Here is a 20,920-nt window from a genome sequence, read left to right as displayed (position 1 = left end):
AATTTTAAGGCTCACTGCTCTTGTAGCCCCTACCAACACCACCAGAGAAATAGATTCCAGTGGCACTGGCCAGCCCACCCTCCCAAGAAAATACTCCCCAGTTGATGAGGTATGTTGCAAGGCCATTTCCTTCTGTCATCTCTGTCCCTCTGGCAAGGGATCCTTGTTGCTCCTGAGGGGAGAAATTCCCCTGTTGCCCCCTTTGAAGGTAAGAAGGGGACCTCTGGCCTCTCTCCTGCCTCTTGGGGACTGGTGGCTGTAAACTAACTTTATGGGACCATGGGAAACTTGGCCACACCCATGATAAGTGGTTGTCCAGCTAACTAAAATCATGCTGGATTGTGGAATTTGCTGGACGAGAGAGTTCCAGATTAGAGGGGTTCAACCTGTACTTGTATTTTTGAATTTCTACACCAAAAAGTGACTTAGTGAAAACTTTGGTTTATCTTTTTTTTAACTTTGAGTTCCAGTCATAATAGTGGTTCTCCCTAAATCTGTTCCAGATGCCTTCCTTCACCTACTATTCTTGATCATGTGTCTGACACACTACACTGTCATGTTTGTTAATCAGATTACCAGACACAAAAGTCAGAGAGTGGAAAGGACCGCGTCAGATTTTAACTTCAAAAGAAACTTTTAAATACTTCTACAATCATTTATCATAGACAATCACTTCTCTAGTAAACTCCACTGGGAGTTAATAATCTAAAGCATATGTCTCATATTTATTGGAATAAATATTTATTTTTGGAAAACCTCTTATAGTACATGTCAGAAGTCAAAAATGCAATTTTTTATTCAGATCTGTATATCTGAAATACAACCAGACTGGTTCTGCTTTTATATTTGTTAGCATTCCAGCTCATTATGCCAGTGCTAAACTTGCTACTGCCTTCTTCCAGACTAAGGGTATTGATGAATTTTACTTTGTGCTTTTTCATGCTGGTACTGAATACCAGAACCTCGGCAGCCCCAGCCATGGAATCCTTGGCCAGCCCTGCAGCTTGGAGCCGGCTGGGGTATGGAGCCCACTAGCAACCCCATCCACAGGAACCCCAGTGGGGAGGGCGTGGTGGAGAGCTCTCTGAGCTGGCTCCTCTTCTTTTGCTTAAAAAAAAAAAAAAAAAAAGCACTGGTTTTACTTGATAGTCCAAGTTAGTGCACCTCAAAGAAGCACTTACAATAAAAATATGTAACATATATATGCAATATATGTGTATGTAATTTTTATGTTTATTTATGTTTTTCCATAGTAGAATATAACTTGGTTTGGCAACAATTTTCTACATATGTAATACTTCAGGCTAAATTATATTTGAATAACCTCCTTGAGAGACTTGCAGAGAAGAATTTTAGCTCCATTTTACAGCTGAATATAATTTAGGGAGCGAGGTGAAATTATTTGCTCAAGGTTGCCAAAGGAGTCATAGTTGGAGTTGGGAATATTACACAGAAGCATCTGGCTCCTAGTCTTATACTTAGACTACTAGACTACATTCTCCTTTCCTAACTTTCATCTTGAAGTAAAAATCCATCCATCATAAGAGCTGGAATTATTGGACCAATTACATTAATAGCAAATAGTGAATTTTGCATGAAGGTATCACAAGTATTTTCATAAAGATAAGTATCTAGAAACAGCACGTGTTTCACTGAATATTGTACCTGTCCTAATTGGGGTAAAAACACATCAGAGAAGAGAAAATGTGTCTCCTAAGGCCAGATTTTCAAATATATTGTGCTATATAAACATGCAGATGGGCACCTTTGGGGATTTTCAGAAGTACCTAATAACATCAATGCAGTCAGCACTGTGTGCTTTGAAAACCCCATTCTATACTTAGTGCAATGGAACCAGAACTTCTAGATGTTATAAGTAATACAAATTGTTGTAATAAGTAGTAGTAGCAGTAAAATTAGCAAAAGATTTCAGTCTCATAGGCTGGCTATTCAACATGATCTCATCAGTGATCAATTAACTTAAAAATGGAAGAAACTGGATCTCAGTAAATGGCATAAAAATGTCTAAGTAAAGTGACATGAAAAATGTTCTATAAAAAGCTTTTTATCGAAAAGAAAATAGAAAATGTTATAGAAAATATTTTTATGGTCAGTCTTACCTACATGGCTTTCTTTCCTTATATTTCTATGAAATCCTTTTTCAAGGTTGTTTGACTTGTTTTGTTTTGTTATTTTAGGAATGATTTTGCAGAGCTTTTTGACATTGTGATCACAAATGCATTAAAACATGGTTTCTTCTCTCATACACCAAATGAAAGACCTTTCCGAACCCTTGGTAAGATTCAATAATGTATATGTCTGTTTTATACACACATGGCTCTAAGAAATGAAGTATCAGTCTAGCATACCTGCAGGTTAAAACTCTGTAATCAAGTATTCAGATAACAGGTAGAAGTGACAAGAGATTCTAGATTGGTAGGTTAGTTCAACTGGGAAAAAGTAGAAGCTGTAATGCTGGAAGCAACCTGTGAATTTAAGGAGAAAGGAAGTAAGCTTTGGTGTGAAACAAAGGGAAGAAAAAGTCAATGTAACTTTGAACTACATATATTGACGTGCTGCTTGTTTGAGCAGAATGGCGATAGTCCTTCCTACGTGTAATGTTGGCAAGGTAAAAATTGCAGATAGTTCTGGGAAAGTTCATTCCAAAACCACTTAAACAAATTCGAGGAAATTCAGAAAACTGAAACAAATACGCTTACATGGGCACTTACAAATACACTTACATGATTTATAGGGAAAGTTTGAAAGTATAGAATATGTATGACTAGCAGATGTACTTGCTTGGATACTTGTGGGGGCTCAGGGCAGGGGGTGGGTATGCAAGAGTCAGGGCATGTGGTTGGGAAGTGCTGGGGGAGCTCAAGAAAGGGTATGATGGGAGAAGGAATAAGGGCAGTATGGGGTGGGGGGAGCAGGAGTCAGTGCAGAGGTGCGGTGCTGAAGGGAATTGGGGGTTGTGCTTCCCTCAGGTGGCTTCTGGAAGCAGCCAGAACACCCCTGTGTCAGCAACTCCCAAGTGGGTCTCCATATGCTGCTGCCTGCAGGCACTTCCCCCCAGCTCCAATCGGCCACAGTTCCCAGCCAACAGGAGTTATGGAGTCAGTGCTTGGGGTGGGGGCAGCATGTGGAGACCCCCTCCAATCAAGAGCCACAGGGATGATACTGGCCATTTCTGGGAGTGGTGTAGCATGAGGGCAGGCAGAAAGCTTGCCTTGGCCCCACTGCTCTGCTGCCAGGGGCACCTGTGTGTCCCTGGATCCTTTTAAATCATTCAGCCTGGCCTGTGCTTCTTGGATGGGTTGCTTGAATTCTGGTGGGTTCTGCTTGAGGACCTGCTCCTGCACTAGAACATGAGCTCCTCAGTGTCCCTCCTAAAATTTGGTAACCTTGATAACTGCCCATCAACTGTACACCTAAAGTGGCATGTTCAGTGGGGCTGAATTTCAGATGCGTTTCCCCATCTACCAGTAAGCCGAAATTTGTTCCAGTTTTCTACTACTGTTGAGTCAACCTGCTTCTCCTGTTTCAGTGGTCTCCCATTCCAGGGGTGTTCAAGTTACAAAATGAAGGTCCTTGTCTTGATTTCAACCTCCTTGCCCTTTCCTCCTTCCTTCCCCCCCAAATTCAGGAGTGTTGAATTGGGTTCTGGATTGAGCTACTGTCTCATTTACATGTGGTGCTGGTAGCAATACTTTTTGCTTTGAACTCTTGAGGAAAATCCTTAAAGATGACTTTAGAGAACTTTAAAATCTGTAAGTCTCTCATTTCGGAAAGCACCACTGTGTTCTATAAGTACTTGAAGGAAGAGAACATGACAAAGAAGTTATTGTTGAACATAATACAATACTGTATGAGCTTCGGGAGTGATTTTTCAGTAGAAAGTAATTTTAGAACTAATTCATTTGGAACTATGACAGTTCATTTTGATTGTGCAATTAAAATGCATCATTACCTCATCATGTGAATTTCAAAACATGCTTCAATCTAGGAAACCAGGACATTGTATGCAGTGTTGCAAGTTTTATATAATTTTTGGAAGAACCAAAGTACTGATTGTTATTTTAATGATCTGTTTTTGTTTATAGAGTTCTTCTTCAAAGAAATGTGCTATAAATGCAATAATAATCTTTTTAAATATAAAAATCATATTAATGGATTTTTATGAAAAATAAAATCTTTGAAAGAATTCTGTTCCGCATTGATTTTAAAGCATCTATATTTAGTTATAACTAACAAAATATGGATGAACAACAAAAATATAATCAAATGGTTTAAATAAACGAGCTTATATTGCCAGGCAACCTCACTTCCAGAACATTTCTTCAGGGATTGCATGTACCTCTGACTCACACATCTATTTTTTCCTTTATATAGGAAAGAAATTCCTTGTATAGTACATAAAATCCATAAATTTTGACTTTAGTCTTTTAAATTAGATCAGGCCTTCAATTGGTGTAAATTGACATAGCTTCATTGACATGATTCTAAGTACTTTGATTTATACCATTTAAGGATTTGTCTCACATTTGTTGGGAAGAGTGGGTGGAGTTCAAGCTCTGGCAGGGTCTGCCTCTGCCCCATGGGAGCAATCTGCAGCTTGTGTGCCCCGGGGTACATGCTGAGCAATAAGAGGGAGGTGGGGTGAGGCAGGTCTCCCATTCTTTCTGTCACCTTTTGCAAGGGCCCCAAGATCCCTTCTCAGTCCCTTCCCCTTCCTGCCCCACTCCCAAGGACACCAGATCCTTCCTGCACACCTAATCTTTCTGGCACCCCAGAGTCCTCCATCCTTCTCCCCAAGTGCTCATTGTTGTCCACACATCTAAATGCTGGAAGCTCTCATTTTTCCTTTCCTAGCTACAACACTGACAGGATCACTAATTCAGCAGTACTGGAAGGCTGGACTCTCACCGCCTCTAATCTACCTTTTCTTTGGATCAGTTTTCTTTCGAGTGCGATTTTTCTGCCATGTCATACATATTAAATTCAGGGTGTTTTTTTTTTAAGTCATTAATTTTTTAAATTAAAAAAACAGTGATTTTATTTGAGAATGTGCACAGTCTTGTCTTTAAAAACAGATGTCATATTTTAGTATTCAGTTGTCAATATCAAATTGATATTATAAACTGACCCATAGATGGCATTCTCCAATACTTATTTTTCTATACAAGAGAAAGTTTAAGTGCATGTGCCAAACCAAGTGTTTTGTATTTTTGTGTACCAAATATCTGTGAAGATAACATGGTCTTCACTCAAAAATAAGAGCAGTGAAAAAAAATACAGTGTTTTTGCGTAAACACGGCAGGGGTTGTGCCTGCTGATTACCTTTGATATGAAATACTGCATTTGGCACTAAACTGGTAAGAAAATTACACAAGGCTGCTTTCAAAGAAATTTACAGCTGCTGCTTTCAAAGGTTGGATTTAAACAATATTCCTTTTGTTAAAGGTGAAAAACATTTTAGCATAAATTGCCAAATGTTCTGAAAATAATATTCATCCCTTCCAAAAATGTATTCTATACTGAAAGATTCTGCAGGATCAAACCTTCACTACAGCAAAATCCTGTTTATTATTATGCATTATTTATATTACAATAGCTCCTAGAGACCCCTGTCAAAATCAGAGCCCTCTTATGCTAGGTGTTGTACAAACACAATAAAAGAGTCAGTCTCTGTCCCTAAAGAATTAACAAATTCAAAGACTCAAGACAGAAAAAAAGGTATGAGAAAGGAAGTATTTTTAGGGAAGCTTGGAAATTCTTTGACTAATCTTTTCTTTTCCTACCCCCCTCCCCTTGAACAATGCTGATTCATTAAGGCCGCATCTACACTAGCAAGTTCTTTCGAAAAAAAAACAGGCCTTTTCCAAAAGAACCACACAAAATGCACACTGTTGATCTGAAACTGAAAAAATGCAGCTTTTTTTCCAGCGGCCCTTTTCCTCTCCCAGATGAGGCAGAGTGCCTTTTTCCAAAAGATTCTTGTGGGGAAAAAAAAGTGTGTAGATGTCCTGGGGGCCCTTCTTTCGAAAGAGCAGTCCTCATTGTGCTGGATTTTTCAGTCCCTGGCCCATTCTTTCAAAAGAGCAGTGGCTGTGTGAATGCTCTCTGTCAAAAGAGTGGACCAATCTTTCAATCTGCATTTTTATGTGTGGACACGCTCTTTCAAAAGAAGTTTTCTTGGAAGAGATCTTCTGGAAGAACTTCTTCTGAAAGATTGTTGTAGTGTAGATGCAGCTTGAAACTTTTTGTAGAAACTTAATTTTTGAGGAAACTTTTATTGGGAAAGTTTGTTAGGTCCAGAATGGAATTTATGGAAGACATGAGAGGGAAGGAGGAAGACAGGCTAATAGACTCCCCCCCCCCCACCCCATGCCAATAGTAGACAGCTGAATGGTTAGCTCTCCACCCTAGGATGTGGGGTACCCATGTTCAAGTCCCTGTTCCAATTCAGGCTGTTCTAAACCCCATCCTCAATGAGTGCCCTACCCACCAGGACACAGATGCCTATTGATATTTAATTACTTATACACAGTGGGACAGCTCCAAGGGGAGAGAAAGAGGCAAGTGGGGAAAAGTTATTCATATAGCCTAGCAGTTAGAGCTACAGACAATTCTGGGGGAGGCATGCTCCATTTTCTGCACTGGCACAAAACCAAATTCTGACACCTCAACATTTTTTGCAATTGAATTATTGTTTTCTAGGTAGCCCTACTTATTGTTCCCCTCTTACAGATGGGAAACTTAGCTGCAGAAATTAAGTGACTTACCCAGATTCATATAAGAAATCCCATGGTAAATCTGGAGATTTAACTGAGATCTCCTGTGTCCCAGTCCACAGATTTAACCATGAGATTGCCCTTTGCCATGGAAGCCCCCATGTACTGAGATAGCATATGTTCCTTTTCTTTCCTTCCTCCAGATTTATATTTGAAATACCTGAAAGGAATAGATTTAATGCTAGGGTAAACAGAGAAATTATATATAAGCAAATGTATAAATAAAAATAACAAGTATATGTAATATAATAACATAACAAGATATAATAATAAATGTAAACAAAAATACAAAAGGAATTGCATCCCTAGCATCTTCTTTCTATAATGCAGGCCTGGATGATTATTTTCTTTATGTGTCTGTGACATTTCAAGAACCTATCTACAAAGGTTTAGAATTATTTAACCCAAATTTGTTTTATAATAAATAACCTTCTTTGGCAGGACTGCTAGCCTAATGGAAGTGAGAATGTGGTAAACCTAAAGGCTGGGTTCTGCATGGACCTGTAGTGCCAGCAGCTTCATGGAAATGAGCAGTCTCATAAGTGCAAATGGCTGCTCATTAGCATAATTGCCTGGCTAATTAGTATGGCCATGCAAGATCTCCCTGCCAGCAGATGCTGCAGCCAGCAGTAAACAGAATGTGTAGATGTACCTCTGCTGGCAAAAACCGCCTCTGTCACCAGCCCCTTATGCCTGAAAAAATTCAGTTGCATCTGACGAAGCAGGTCTTTGCCTGTGAAGGCTTATGCTTCAAAATATCTGTTAGTCTATAAGATGGCACAGGACTTCTTGCTGGTTTTGCAGATGCAGACTAACACAGCTACCCCTCTAATACAGGTCTGGGACAGGTGCTCCCAGCACTGCAGCAAAATGTGAGGAAGAAACAGCTTAGCAGCTTAACATTAGTAGCTTAGCATTAGTGGTTAGCTGGTTAGTATATTCTAAGTCACTGTTAGTACTTCGTATGTTCTCTCTGAAGTTGACCAGGGCATTTCACAAAGGTTCCCGCTATCAAGTAACCACAAGTTAAGAGCAGTGGCTGGCATGATACTGTCAATTACCAGTTCTAGCAGGAAAGTCTTTCCCCTTGATTGAACTGCTGTTTTAATTATTTACATCTTTACGTCCATCCCTGCAAGCTACGATATGCTGATACACTTATATAAATAAAGGAATGACTGAAGAGTGAAACAAAAAAGTATTGTAGGTATGCAGCTGCTGTTGGAAGGAAGGGTGAGAAGTGGGGGGAATTTTTGTTGGAGGTGTTTTGGCAGAAGGAGTAACTTTAATTATTTTGTTTATTTGAGATAAGGTGAAGGTAAAAGCACACAATGTATCAGTGGTCCTTCATGGAGAGAAATGGATAACACAGAGATGTGTGTGACTGTCCTGAACCAAAGCCTGGAAAACTTGTAGAATTATAGATTTGGGAAGAGGAGAAGGCTTTGAGTGTAATCCTGGCTCAATAGAAGTCAAAGACAAAACTCCCATTGACTTCAAAGCTGAAAGGCTTTCACTTTTCCTATGTTTTCCTTGTTAAAGGTGAGACCACAAAGGCTCAAGATTATGTTCCCTGTTCTTTGGAGAAATGATACTTATTCAGGAGTGTATCACTGAGGGGTCAGTGTCCGTACAGATAAGAGTGGAAAAGCTTTTTTTTATGTATTTATTTAAGTTTGTTTTGTTTTGTTTTTTCAAACTGTCTTGAAAGCAAAGATGTTTCTTGAAGGGTTTTATTCATTAAAATGAATTATCTTTCACCAAAGACACATCCCATTTTTTACACTATTGGCAACAAATCTGTTATTGAAAGCAAGCTATAATTACAGTGTCTTAGAATTTTTCTGGCAGTGAAAGTAACCTGCGAGGAAGAGAACTGTGTGGTAGTAGTGATCTGAGTACACAAACAGGAGACGTGAGGAAATCCCGGGGGACTGTTGATTCCAGCAGAAATGTACACATGCTTAAACTAGCATACAGTATAAATGCTTTGCTGGGTAGAGGGTGTGATGTTGTGGGGGATACGTGTGTATGTGTGCGTGGCTAGGAGACCAGGTGACACCTCTGTTCCGCAGACAAAGAGGGAGGTGGAGCCTGAGGGTTTTGAATTGGAACTGGGAGTTGGAAAGCAGTGAGTCTGGGCTGAGAAAGAGAGAGAGAGACAAAGAAGGGGGCAAGGCCCCAGCTTGAGGGGCCCTGCGGGATCTCCTCTCCCCAGCATGAATTGGAATGACTGTCTCTGCCTGATGTACTGACACCTCTGTACTACACTGTGCCCTGTTGGCTAATAAACCCCCTGCCCTGCTGAGTGAGTCACTCCTGCCTGCGGATGGGGTGCAAAGCTTGGGGACCCTTGAACCCTATTACAGAGGCTCACAGAACTAAGCACTTTGGAAGGTTCAGCCCTAAACCAGTAAACGTCTTTACTCTAAAGATATGATTGTTCGTATTTTCCATGAGAAAGAATTCTATATTGTTGCTGTCCATTGGTTCCAGGTGTTCCCATGAGAGCAGAAATTACTTCTCTATATTTCAAGATTTTTTTTTTCCTGAAACACTCCTAGTCACTAAAAACACCTGAAATTTCTCTGCATGGGAAGTCTCACAATATTCTTGAGTCTGCAAAACCAAGGAAATAACATGTCCTAATATATTTAGGAAATGATCCAACAAACCACCCTAAAATATATAGACAAGGAATTGGAAAAATGCATTGTTTTACAGGAAATTGTTTTAGGGAATGGTGAAAAATTTCCTTGGATTAAATTTTACCCTTTCAAATAAATCATATGTAGTACTGTAGCATTTTCATGCCAATTGTCCACACCAAGGAATAACTAAAATCTAATTTCAACTCTTGCAAGAAATTAGCCTTCAGATATTTAATTTGTCCAGTTCAGGTCTGGCAACATTGTTTCTACATGTCCAGTGATAGTTCCAACACAGAAGATTCTTTCAGTGTTCTTTGATATTTGATTTCCTGTTGTTCTTCCATTTAATTTACTAAATCTCAGAATTGTACACTGTAAAATTACAGATCAATCATGTACTTTAGCAAAAGAGTTCATCCACACCTCCCTCCAGATTACTTGAACTTCATCTCTGGTTTCTGCGATAAACATTTTGCCCTCAAAGTGACCTGAAAATAATCTATCTTCCTTGCCCATTGACCTGACCAGGTCACATTCCCCCACCACTTTGAATCCATCCATTGGCTCCTGCAACATATTAGATGCAATTTGTCCTCATACTCAAAGTTCTACATAATTCTATCCTTCCCTGCCTTCTTCTCACTCAATCATAGGTACTGGTATGGTCCCTATTACCATAGTATTTGAGCACTTAAAAATCTATTTATCCTCACAGGCCTCCTCTGAAACAGGGAAGTGTTATCATCCCCATTGAACAGATGGGCTCCCTCATGCCTCACATACCTAAATGAGTTGCCCACGGTCACACAGAAAGTCTGTAGCAGAGTTGGGAATTGAATCTAGGTCTACAACATCCCAGAGAAACCATAACCAGACCGTTCTTCCTCTCATCTACACAACTTTTCCCCATAAATGTTTTTAAGAATTGCATGATCAAAATGTTGTCATTGGCCTTGACAATACCTTTCCCCTTCCCTTTGTCTCTATTATCTCCTTTAGTCTATGTCTGTAATGGTGAATCTTAGAAAAAAAATCTTTTGGGTGGGAGACAATCTAGACACAAGGCTGTACTAAGTATTTTAATAACCCTGTTAGTTAAATATAATGAAGAACAACACTGGTATCCCACTGGGTTTGTTCCATGGATTTAAGGAAATTGTGCCTTTAGACATAGTCTTTATGGAAAGAGAAACATCCTCAGGACACGCCTCTTTCCCTACCCTTTGTTTTGTAGTCAGTCAGAAGGAAAACTGCTACCCAGTGAATCACTAGTACCACGCCTGTGACATCAGAGAGTATTTCCCACAGAGCTCACGGAAGGAAACATAGGAAGACTTGAGGGTGTAAGTGAGTGAAGCTGTCTGTTTGTCATGACAATGATTCCCAGGACAAAAAAATTATTATATTTTTATTGTGATAACATCCAAAAATCCCAGTCAGAATGAGGGCCCATTGTGATAGCTACAAACGCACAGAAACACAATTTTAAAATGCATAATTTAGTGAGATTTCCTGTGTGTGCTGCAGTAAGAAAAAAAGCCCCACTAAGGCTACGTCTACACTGGGACGCTACATCAAAATAGCTTATTTCGACGAAGTGAAATTGAAATAAGCTATTTTGACCCATAGCATCCACACATCTTCCAGGGCTGGTGCCGTCAACATTCAGTGTCAAGGCAGGAAAGCTCTAAATCGAAATGGGCCCCACAGGGGAGCATCTACACACAAAAGCCGCCCCATTCAGAATAAGGGGGCTAGGAAAGCCTGTGGACAGGGTCACAGAGCGGACTAGCCCTCCCAGGGCAACAGCAAGCCGCTCCCTTAAAGGGCCCCTCCCAGGCACACTCGGCCTGCACAGCACAGGTCTGCAGAGTCCGCAACCACTTGCAGACCCCGTGCACGCAGCATGGACCCCCAGCAGCAGCAGCTAGAAGCCCACACGGCTGCCTCTGAGGCAGTGGCCGCCCTGCTCAGTGTCACGGAGGAGACCGCCGAGCACCTACTGGAAGATGAGCTGTCCTCCTCAGGGGATGAAGGAGCCGCCCCAGACCACCATGTAGCCCTCCCTCCACCCCTCGCCAGGCATACTGCCGGCTATGGAGGTACCCCACCAGCACAGAGTGGTGGGAGTGGCTGGTGCTTGAGGAGTGGGATGACGACTGCTGGCTCCAGAATTTCCGGATGAGCCGGCAGACGTTCCTCGAGCTCTGCCAGTGGCTCACCCCTGCCCTGCGGCACCAGGACACCCCTATGCGGCATGCCCTCACCATCGAGAAATGGGTCGGCATCTCTGTCTGGAAGCTGGCCACTCCAGACAGCTACCGATCCATAGGGCAGCAGTTCAGTATGGGCAAGGCCACCAACAGGGCTGTCGTAATGGAGGTAAGGGGACCCCGGGGGCGGGGGGAGTGCCTGGGGGAGGGGGAACCCTGGGGGAGGGCCAGGCACACCCTGCACACCCCTCACAGGTGCTCATGTTCTATCCCCACAGGTGGTCCACGCGCTGAATGCTCTGCTGCTCCACAGAATTGTGCAGCTCAGGGGTCTGCATGCGGCCATCATGGGGTTTGCCTGCATGGGGTTCCCACATCCCCATCCATGCTCCGGAGCACAGCAGAGGACGCTTCCTGAACAAGAAGGGCTATCACTCAGTGGTCCTCCAGGCCATGGTGGACAGCCCGGGGCACTTCCTGGACATATAAGTTGGCTGGCAGGGCAGCACCCACAACCCTCAGGTTTTTAGGAACTCGGGCCTGTGCCACCAGCTGGAGGCAGGGACCTACATCCCCCAGCGGGAGATGTCTCTTCTGGGGGACACCAGTGTGCCTCTCTGCCTTGTGGAGGATGCAGCATACACACTCCAGCCCTGGCTCATGTGCCCTTACACAGGCCACCTCAGTGCCAGCCAGGAGCGGTTCGACACCCGCCTGAACCATGCATGCCAGTTGGTCTTTCAGCCACCTCAAAGGCCGCTGGAGGTGCCTTCTCACCCGCCTGGATGTGGAGCTCCCCAACATCCCCCAGGTTGTGGGCACATGGTGCACTCTCCACAACCTGGTGGAGAGCAAGGGGGAGGCATTCATGCAGGGCTGGGCTGTGGAGGCTGGCATGGCCTACCCCCAACCAGCCGCCGCCCCGAGCCACCAAGCCGACCACGAGGGGATCCAGGTCCAGGAGGCCCTGTGGGCCCATTTTGACCAGACTACGGAGTGAGCGCCAGCGGGGCCAGCCTGGTGGGCCACCCACTGCCCCCCCACTGTCCACAACACATTACACTGCCCCCATGCCCACACTACACACCCTGAGAACACACATTTGTTTTGTTTTAAATAAACTGAACATTCTTGAAACAACAAAAACAACGAACTTTCTAAACATGAATGGGGGAACTTTGTACATTGGTGGGGGACAGCTACTAAGGCGGGGTGGGACAAGGCAACTATTTACAAAATGGGGAGGGGACTATGTACAAAGGGGGAGCCTGGTGGGCCCAGTCCTTGGCCCCCTTTCCCCCTACTGTCCAAGACCCGGCGTGGGGGGCGCGACTCATGTCTGGGCTGGAGGCCCCATCAAGGCTGCGTGGGGGCTGGGAGGACTGGGAGGTATGGCTGGGCTGGCCCCGAGCCCCACGGTCCTCCTCCTCGGCAGGCTCCAGGGCAGGTGGAGGAGTGGTGGGGGGTGCCATCTGCTCAGCGATGTGTTCGAACATCCTCATGAAGGACCCCCAAGCCTCCTGGTGCTGGGCCAGTGCTCTCTCCTGCAAGTGGAGCCGGTGCCCCTCTACTTTCAGGTGGCGCTCTGACACCTCCACCTGATGCCGGAGGGTGGCGAGGAGCTGGGTGTCAGCGGCCTCCTGCAGCTGGCTCCGATGGTGGTGGCCTCGTCCCAGGGCCAGTCCCTGCTCCGCTGCCTGGCTGCCATTGTCCAACATCCCCGGTGGGCTGTCTGGCACGATGGATGTGGCGCCCATGCTGTCATGGCCCTCAGATGGTGCGGCTGCGGAATTGAGTGGGGAAGAGCGGAGACAGCTGTTAGTCTGGGCCCTGACCCATGACCCATGCCTCCTGCCCCTCCGCTGCTGGGTTCCCCATCCCCTGTCCCCCAGGATGATGATGGGTGTGGTGTCCCCCCCCAAGGGTGACCCCTTCGGGGGTTCTGCTCCCCCCTATCCCCAGGGATGGGGCATGGCGCCATCCTGGGGGGCAGGTGCTGACGGGCTCTGAGGGACGTGCCACTGCTGTCCAGGGCCGTCGTCTGTCTGGGCCATGGTGGGCCAGGGTCAGCTGGGTGTGTGGAGGGCCCAGGTCCTGTCCCTTGCCCCCGCCCCTTAACCCAGGGATGTGCACCTGGGGTACATACCTGACAGTCTGCTCCTACAGTCAGGGGACACCAGGCAGGTGGACGCCCTGCTGAGCTGTGGGAGGGTAGGTCAATCAGGAGACCCCTGTTGCTGGAGCCCTCTTCCTCCTCCTCCTCCACTGTCCCAGGGGTGGGCTTCTCTGGGGGCCCCTAGGGTGCAGGACTGGCGTCCGAGCCGGACTCCAGTTCCAGGGCCTGCTGGGGCTCATCAGCCGAGGTGTCAAGGGTGGCCGGGGGGCGGGGGGAGGAGGTTTACCGGGGCCCAGGATCACCCTGAGTTCCCTGTGAAAGGAGCAAGTGGCAGGGGCGGCCCCAGACCGGCTAGCCGTGTGCCAGACCCAAGCGTAAACCTGCTGCAGCTCCTTGACCTTACTCCTGACATGGTCAGGAGTGTGGACAGGGTGACCCCGGGCAACCAGGCCCTCGTCCAGCTGGGCGAACGTGTCTGCATTCCGCCACTTGCTCCCATTACCTGGAGCACCTCCTCCATGCCCCAAAGCCCCAGCAGGTCCCATATCTCGGAGTCTGACCAGGAGGGGCCCTGCCACCTCTTCCCCCCATGGCTGGATGGCTGGGAGCCCTGGGTCCCCTTGGGGAGAGTGCCCTTGGGGCGCTCAGGTGGCTGGCTGGCTGCCATGGGCACTGGGTGGGGGATTGGGGCATCTGGAGGGCATGCAGGGTATGCATGTGTCTGTGCTGCTGCCTGCGCGCTTTCAGCTTTCTGCCACAGGAAATCAGGGGGCGTGGAGCTTTAAGGGGCTGCTGCATGCGGTGACCATAGAGCCCAAGGGGCTAGACAGAGAGTCTCTCAACCCCTCAGCTGATGGCCACCATGGAGGACCCCGCTATTTCAATGTAGCGGGAAGCAGATCATCTACACACGCCTTCCTTTGACATTGGACATTGAAGTAGGGAGCTATTCCCATCTTCTGATGGGGAAAGCAATTTTGAAGTCTCGCCATCTTACGTCAATTTCAACTTCAAAATAGCACCCGGCACGTGTAGACGCGTCGGGCGCTATTTCGAAGTTGGGCTGGCTATTTCGAAATAGCTGGCTGGTGTAGATGTGGCTTAAGTGATGAACTGATAAGCATTAATGGCTTCCAGAGGCAGAAGGCAGAGACTTCTCTCAGTAGCGCCAGATGTTAGTTTTCAGTTGTGTGATTGTCAACAATTGTCAGGTTTCCTTTTTTTTTGAAAGACCTAGGAACAAGTATATTGCACAACTTGTAAATGTCAAATTAAAGATCTAGGGAATTAGCCAAACTTCCAGGTTGTTACTCCTTTAGAACTTTCTGTCCTTTTGTTTTAAGGGGGAAAGGAAGAGTTCTTTAACAATCATTTCCTAGTCTGTATTTACTAACTGTTAAAATAGCAAAGCTGTCTAACTTTGTTGCTTCAGCTGCTTTGACCCCACAAATTTTCTAGACAGGAAGAACCATTCCCACATTCCCTCAGTAGCTTTCCTTCTAGACTCCGAATATTCTTCAGTGATACTCTAACCATCTCTTTGTCTGTCTTGCTAGAATCAGCAGCAGTAGTGTTTCAAGTGCTTTAATAAATGAATCAGAGAACAGCGAGAGCTGAGGTTAGCATGAACCAAAACAAAATATAAACATCCCAACTATAAATCCAAAATGATGGAGTCTAAAATTAGCTGTTACTACTCAAAAAAGAGATCCTGGAATCTTCATGAGTAATTATGTGAAAAGGTCTGTTCAGTGTGCAGCTGCAGTCAAGAAAGCTAGCAAAAATGTTAGGAAACACTGGAAAAAGGTATAGACGATGAGGTATAAAATATAATAATGCCAGTATAAAAATCCTTGGTATGCTCACACCTTGAATATTGTGCACAGTTCAGTTCACCTCATCACTAAAATGTTATATTAGAATTGGAAAAAGTAGAGAAGGGCAAAATAAGTATCAGGGATATGGAACATCTTTCATATGAGGACAGAGTAAAAGTACTGGAAGTGTCCAGCTTGGGAAAGAGGTGTCGGAGGTGACGGTGATCTGATAGATGTCTATAAAAACATAAATGGTGTGGAGAGAATGAATAAGGAAGGCTAATTTACCCTGACATATCACAAGAATCAGGAATCACCCAAAGAAATGAACAAGCAGCAGGAATAAAACATACATTAGACACCATTTCTTCACACAGCACACAGTCAACCTGTGGTCCTAGCTGCCAGAAGATGCAAAGATCAAGAGTTAACCAGGATCAAAAGAGAATTAGATTAAGTTCATGGAGGACAGGTTCATAAATGGCTACTAGCCAAAATGGTCAGTGACACAACCCTTTGTTCTGGGTTTCTCCAAATGTCTGACTACCAGGTGGGATTGGATGAGGTGACGATGGATCTCTTGATCAGTGCCTTGCTCCCTTCATTCCTTCAGAAGTGGCTGGGACTGGCAGTGTTGGAAGACAGGATATGGGAGGTTTGATGGACCCGTGATCTAACACAGCACTGCCATCCTTGGCTACGTCTACACGTGCAGCCAACATCGAAATAGCTTATTTCGAAGTTGCGACATCGAAATAGTCTATTTTGATGAATAACGTCTACACATCCTCCAGGGCCAGCAACGTCGATGTTCAACTTCGATGTTGCTCAGCCCAACATCGAAATAGGCGCAGCGAGGGAACGTCTACACGTCAAAGTAGCACACATCGAAATAGGGATGCCAGGCACAGCTGCAGACAGGGTCACAGGGCGGACTCAACAGCAAGCCGCTCCCTTAAAGGGCCCCTCCCAGACACAGTTGCACTAAACAACACAAGATACACAGAGCTGACAACTGGTTGCAGACCCTGTGCCTGCAGCATAGATCCCCAGCTGCCGCAGAAGCAGCCAGAAGCCCTGGGCTAAGGGCTGCTGCCCACGGTGACCATAGAGCCCCGCAGGGGCTGGAGAGAGAGCATCTCTCAACCCCCCAGCTGATGGCCGCCATGGAGGACCCAGCAATTTCGACGTTGCAGGACGCGGATCGTCTACACGGTCCCTACTTCGACGTTGGACGTCGAAGTAGGGCGCTATTCCTATCTCCTCATGAGGTTAGCGACTTCGACGTCTCGCCGCCTAACGTCGAAGTTAACTTCGAAATAGCGCCCTACGCGTGTAGACGCGACGGGCGCTATTTCGAAGTTGGTGCCACTACTTCGAAGTAGCGTGCACGTGTAGACGCAGCTCTTATGTTCTTACAAATAAAATTTTAGAATTATTGTTAAATTATTCTTGAATGCACAGATAGTGATGAAAAATGCAATACATTTTTTATTTTCATGAGTTTTGAATGGCCATAGGATCATTTAATGACCAAGAGAAGCAAAGAAATAGTTTAATGGAAATTAAAAATAAAGTATATTCTTCCCCCTAGTGGCATTAAAAACTAAAATTGGACCTATGTGTCCTGTGCATACTGAAAAATCAAGCCACTGACTTACGTGCCAAAATATGACTAAGTATAGGTGGCTAAGACCCCATTTTTTGAAATTTTGATCAATGCTATTTGGGTGAGTTAAGCAAACCCCATTACCTAACCTGAATTAAAGTACTTGTGAAGATTTGGCAATTTGGCTTTTAACTCAGGTTAGCTGCTCAAACTCAACTTTGGTATCTGATATAGGCTTAAGCTTGAGGTGCTAAGCTGAGTTAAAATCAGAGTTATCCTGTCTTCACTATTATTTAAGCCCAAATTTGCTGACGTGGGTTTGCCAATCTGAGTTAAAAGCACACCTTTTAATTTCAATGTCAGCATAACCCGAGTTTTTTACTAATAACCAGCATTCTACCTACATCTCCCGTAACCCTCGTGAGAAAGATCAAGGAATACGGAGCACAGGTGGTCTTCTCGTCTATCCTCCCTGTGGAAGGAAGGGGTCCATGGAGGGATCGTCAAATCACAGAGGTAAATGCGTGGTTGCGTAGGTGGTGTAGCTGGGAAGGATTTGGTTTCTTTGACCATGGGATTCTGTTTCATGAACGGGGATTGCTGAGAAGAGATGGGATGCACCTCACTAAAAGAGGAAAGAGCATCTTTGCGGGCAGGCTTGCAAACCTAGTGAGGAGGACTTTAAACTAGGTTTGTCGGGGGAAGGTGACACAAGCTCGGAGGTAAGTGGGGAAGGAGGAGGGAACAATCAAGTGGGTTTCCTGGGTGAAGAGGAGAAAGTGGGCCAATCGGCCCCTTCTCTAAGATGCTTGTACACTAATGCCAGAAGCCTGGGGAACAAACAGGAAGAACTAGAGGCCCTGGTGCAGTCACACAAGTATGAGGTGGTTGGAAAAATGGAGACTTGGTGGGACGATTCGCGTAACCAGAGCACGGTCATGGAAGGTTATAAATTGTTTAGGAAGGACAGATGGGGAGAAAAGGAGGAGGAGTTATGCTATATGTGAGGAAGCAGTATGATTGCTCAGAGCTCCAGTATGAGGAAGGAGAAAATCCAGTGGAGTGTCTTTGGGTTAAGCTTAGAGGTGGAAGTAACAGAGATGATGTTGTAGTTGGTGTCTGTTATAGACCACCAGATCAGGGAGAGGAGACAGATGAGGCTTTCTTCAGGCAGCTTAGTGAAGCTTCCAAATCACAGGCCCTGGTTCTCATGGGAGACTTTAATCATCTGGACATTTGTTGGGAGACCAATACATCAACACACAGACAATCCAGGAAGTTTTTGGAGAATGTTGTGGATAACTTCTTGGTACAAGTGCTGAAGGAACCGACCAGGGGCCATGCGCAACTTGACCTGCTGCTCACAAACAGGGAAGAACTAGTAGAAGAAATAGAAGTGGGAGGGAACCTGGGCTGCAGCGACCATGAGATCGTAGATTTCAGGATCTGGACGAAAGGAAGAAGGGTGAGCAGTAACATACAGACCCTTGATTTCAGAAGAGCAGACTTTGATTCTCTAAGAGACCGGATGAGCAGGATCCCTTGGGAAACGAAGATGAAGGGGAAAAGACTTGAAGAGAACTGGAAGTATTTTAAAGAAGTCTTACTGAAGGCATAGGAACAAACAATCCCGCTGCATAGTAAGAAATGCAAACATGGTAGGCAACCAGCTTGGCTTAACAGGGAAATCCTTAGTCAGCTTAAATTCAAAAAGGATGCATACAAGAAATGGAAACGTGGACAGTTGACTAAGGAGGAATATAAACATATGGCTGGAGAATGCCGGGCAGTAATCAGAAAAGCGAAAACACAATTGGAACTGCAACTGGCAAGGGATGTGAAGAGTAACAAAAAGCGTTTCTACAGGCATGTGGACAATAAACAGGTTATCAGAGAAGGTGTGGGGCCATTACTGGATGAGGGAGGTAACCTAGTGACAGATGATGCAGGAAAAGCTGAAGTACTCAATGCTTTTTTTGCCTCAGTCTTCACGGACAAAGTCAACTTCCCCAGGACGGTCCTAGATGGTGCAGTATGGAAAGGTGGAGGGCAGCCATCTGTGGGGAAGGAACAAGTTCTGAGCTATCTCGAAAAATTAGATGTGCACAAGTCCCTGGGTCTGGATTTAGTGCACCCCAGGGTACTGAGGGAATTGGCAGAGGTCATTGCTGAACCTTTGGCCATTATCCTTGAAGACTCTTGGAGATCGGGGGAGATGCCGGATGACTGGAAGAAGGCAAACGTAGTGCCCATCTTTAAAAAAGGAAAGAAGAACCATCCAGGGAACTATAGACCCGTCAGCCTTACCTCAATCCCTGGGAAAATAATGGAGGGAATCCTCAAGGAATCCATTTTGAAGCCCTTGGAAAAGGGGAAAGTGATCAAAAGTAGCCAACATGGATTCACCGCGGCAAGTCCTGCCTGACCAATCTGATTAGCTTCTATGACGAGGTAACAAGCTCTGTGGACATGGGGAAGTCAGTGGATGTGATATACCTTGACTTCAGCGAGGCTTTTGATATGGTCTCCCACAACATTCTTGTCCATAAGTTAAGGAAATATGGATTGGATCTTTGGACTATAAAATGGATAGAAAGCTGGCTTGATGGTCGGGCCCAATGGGTTGTGGTCAATGGCTCAATATCTGGATGGCGGTCTGTTTCAAGCGGAGTACCGCAAGGCTCGGTTCTGGGGCCAGTGCTATTCAACATCTTTATTAATGACCTGGATGAGGGACTGGGTTGCACCCTCAGCAAGTTTGTGGATGACACAAAACTAGGGGGAGAGGTAGATATGTTGCAGGGTAGAGAGAGAATCCAGAGACACCTGGATAAATTGGAGGACTGGGCCAAAAGAAATCTGATGCGGTTCAATAAGGAGAAGTGTAGAGTCCTGCTCCTGGGGCGGAAGAATCCCAAACATTGTTACAGGCTGGGGACCGACTGGCTCAGCAGCAGTACGATGGAAAGAGACCTAGGGGTTATGGTGGGTGAAAGGCTGGATATGAGTAAACAGTGTGCCTTTGTAGCCAAGAAAGCTAACGGCATACTGGGGTGCATTAGGAGGACCATTTTGAGCAGATCTAGAGAAGTAGTTAATCCTCTTTATTAGGCACTGGTGAGGCCACATCTGGAATATTGTGTCCAGTTTTGGGCCCCCCAGTACAAAAAGGATGTGGATTTGCTGGAGCAGGTTCAGTGAAGGGCAACAAAAATGATTAAGGGGCTGGAGCACAAGACCTATGAGGATAGGCTGAGGGATTTGGGCTTGTTTAGTTTACAGAAGAGAAGACAGAGGTGATTTAATAGCAGCCTTCAACTTCCTGAAGGGGAGCTCTAAAGAGGAGGGTGAGAAACTGTTCTCTGGAGTCAGATGACAGAACAAGGAGTAATGGTCTGAAGTTGAAGAGGGAGAGGTGTAGGTTAGATATTAGGAAAAACTACTTCACCAGGTGGGTGGTGAAGCATTGGAATGCGTTGGCTAGAGAGGTGGTGGATTCTCCATCCCTTGAGGTTTTTAAGTCCCGGCTGGACAAGGTCCCGGTGGGATGACTTAGTGGGGGTTGATCCTGCTTGAAGCAGAGGGCTGGACTAGATGACCTCCTGAGGTCCCTTCCAGCCCTATGATTCTGTGATTCTGTGAAAGTATAATAGTTTCCTAGAGAGCATAAGATAGTATTTTACCAAAGTCAATTGACAGTAGCAGTTGCTTAGGTTA

At 45.3% G+C, this 20,920-nt stretch overlaps 2 protein-coding genes across 4 annotated transcripts in view; one reads left to right on the top strand and one right to left on the bottom strand.

Annotated features, from left to right (window-relative positions):
• The window catches only part of NT5DC1 (5'-nucleotidase domain containing 1), a 236,584-nt gene that overhangs the window by 166,754 nt on the left and 48,910 nt on the right, over nt 1–20,920 (top strand). The window contains exon 8 of the mRNA XM_074990709.1: nt 2,199–2,296. Coding sequence (XP_074846810.1) covers nt 2,199–2,296 — 98 coding nt within the window. The remainder of the gene's footprint in view (nt 1–2,198; nt 2,297–20,920) is intronic.
• LOC142011369 (uncharacterized) overlaps nt 6,923–20,920 on the bottom strand; it is an 86,215-nt gene continuing 72,217 nt past the window's right edge. For all 3 annotated transcript variants that reach the window (XM_074990710.1, XM_074990712.1, XM_074990713.1), the window contains one exon: nt 6,923–6,957. The gene's annotated coding sequence lies outside the window, so the exon portion shown is untranslated. The remainder of the gene's footprint in view (nt 6,958–20,920) is intronic.

This window comes from Carettochelys insculpta, chromosome 3 (assembly GCF_033958435.1).
Source record: "Carettochelys insculpta isolate YL-2023 chromosome 3, ASM3395843v1, whole genome shotgun sequence".
Lineage (NCBI taxonomy): Eukaryota > Metazoa > Chordata > Testudines > Carettochelyidae > Carettochelys > Carettochelys insculpta.
This window is presented reverse-complemented; position numbering and strand designations above follow the sequence as displayed.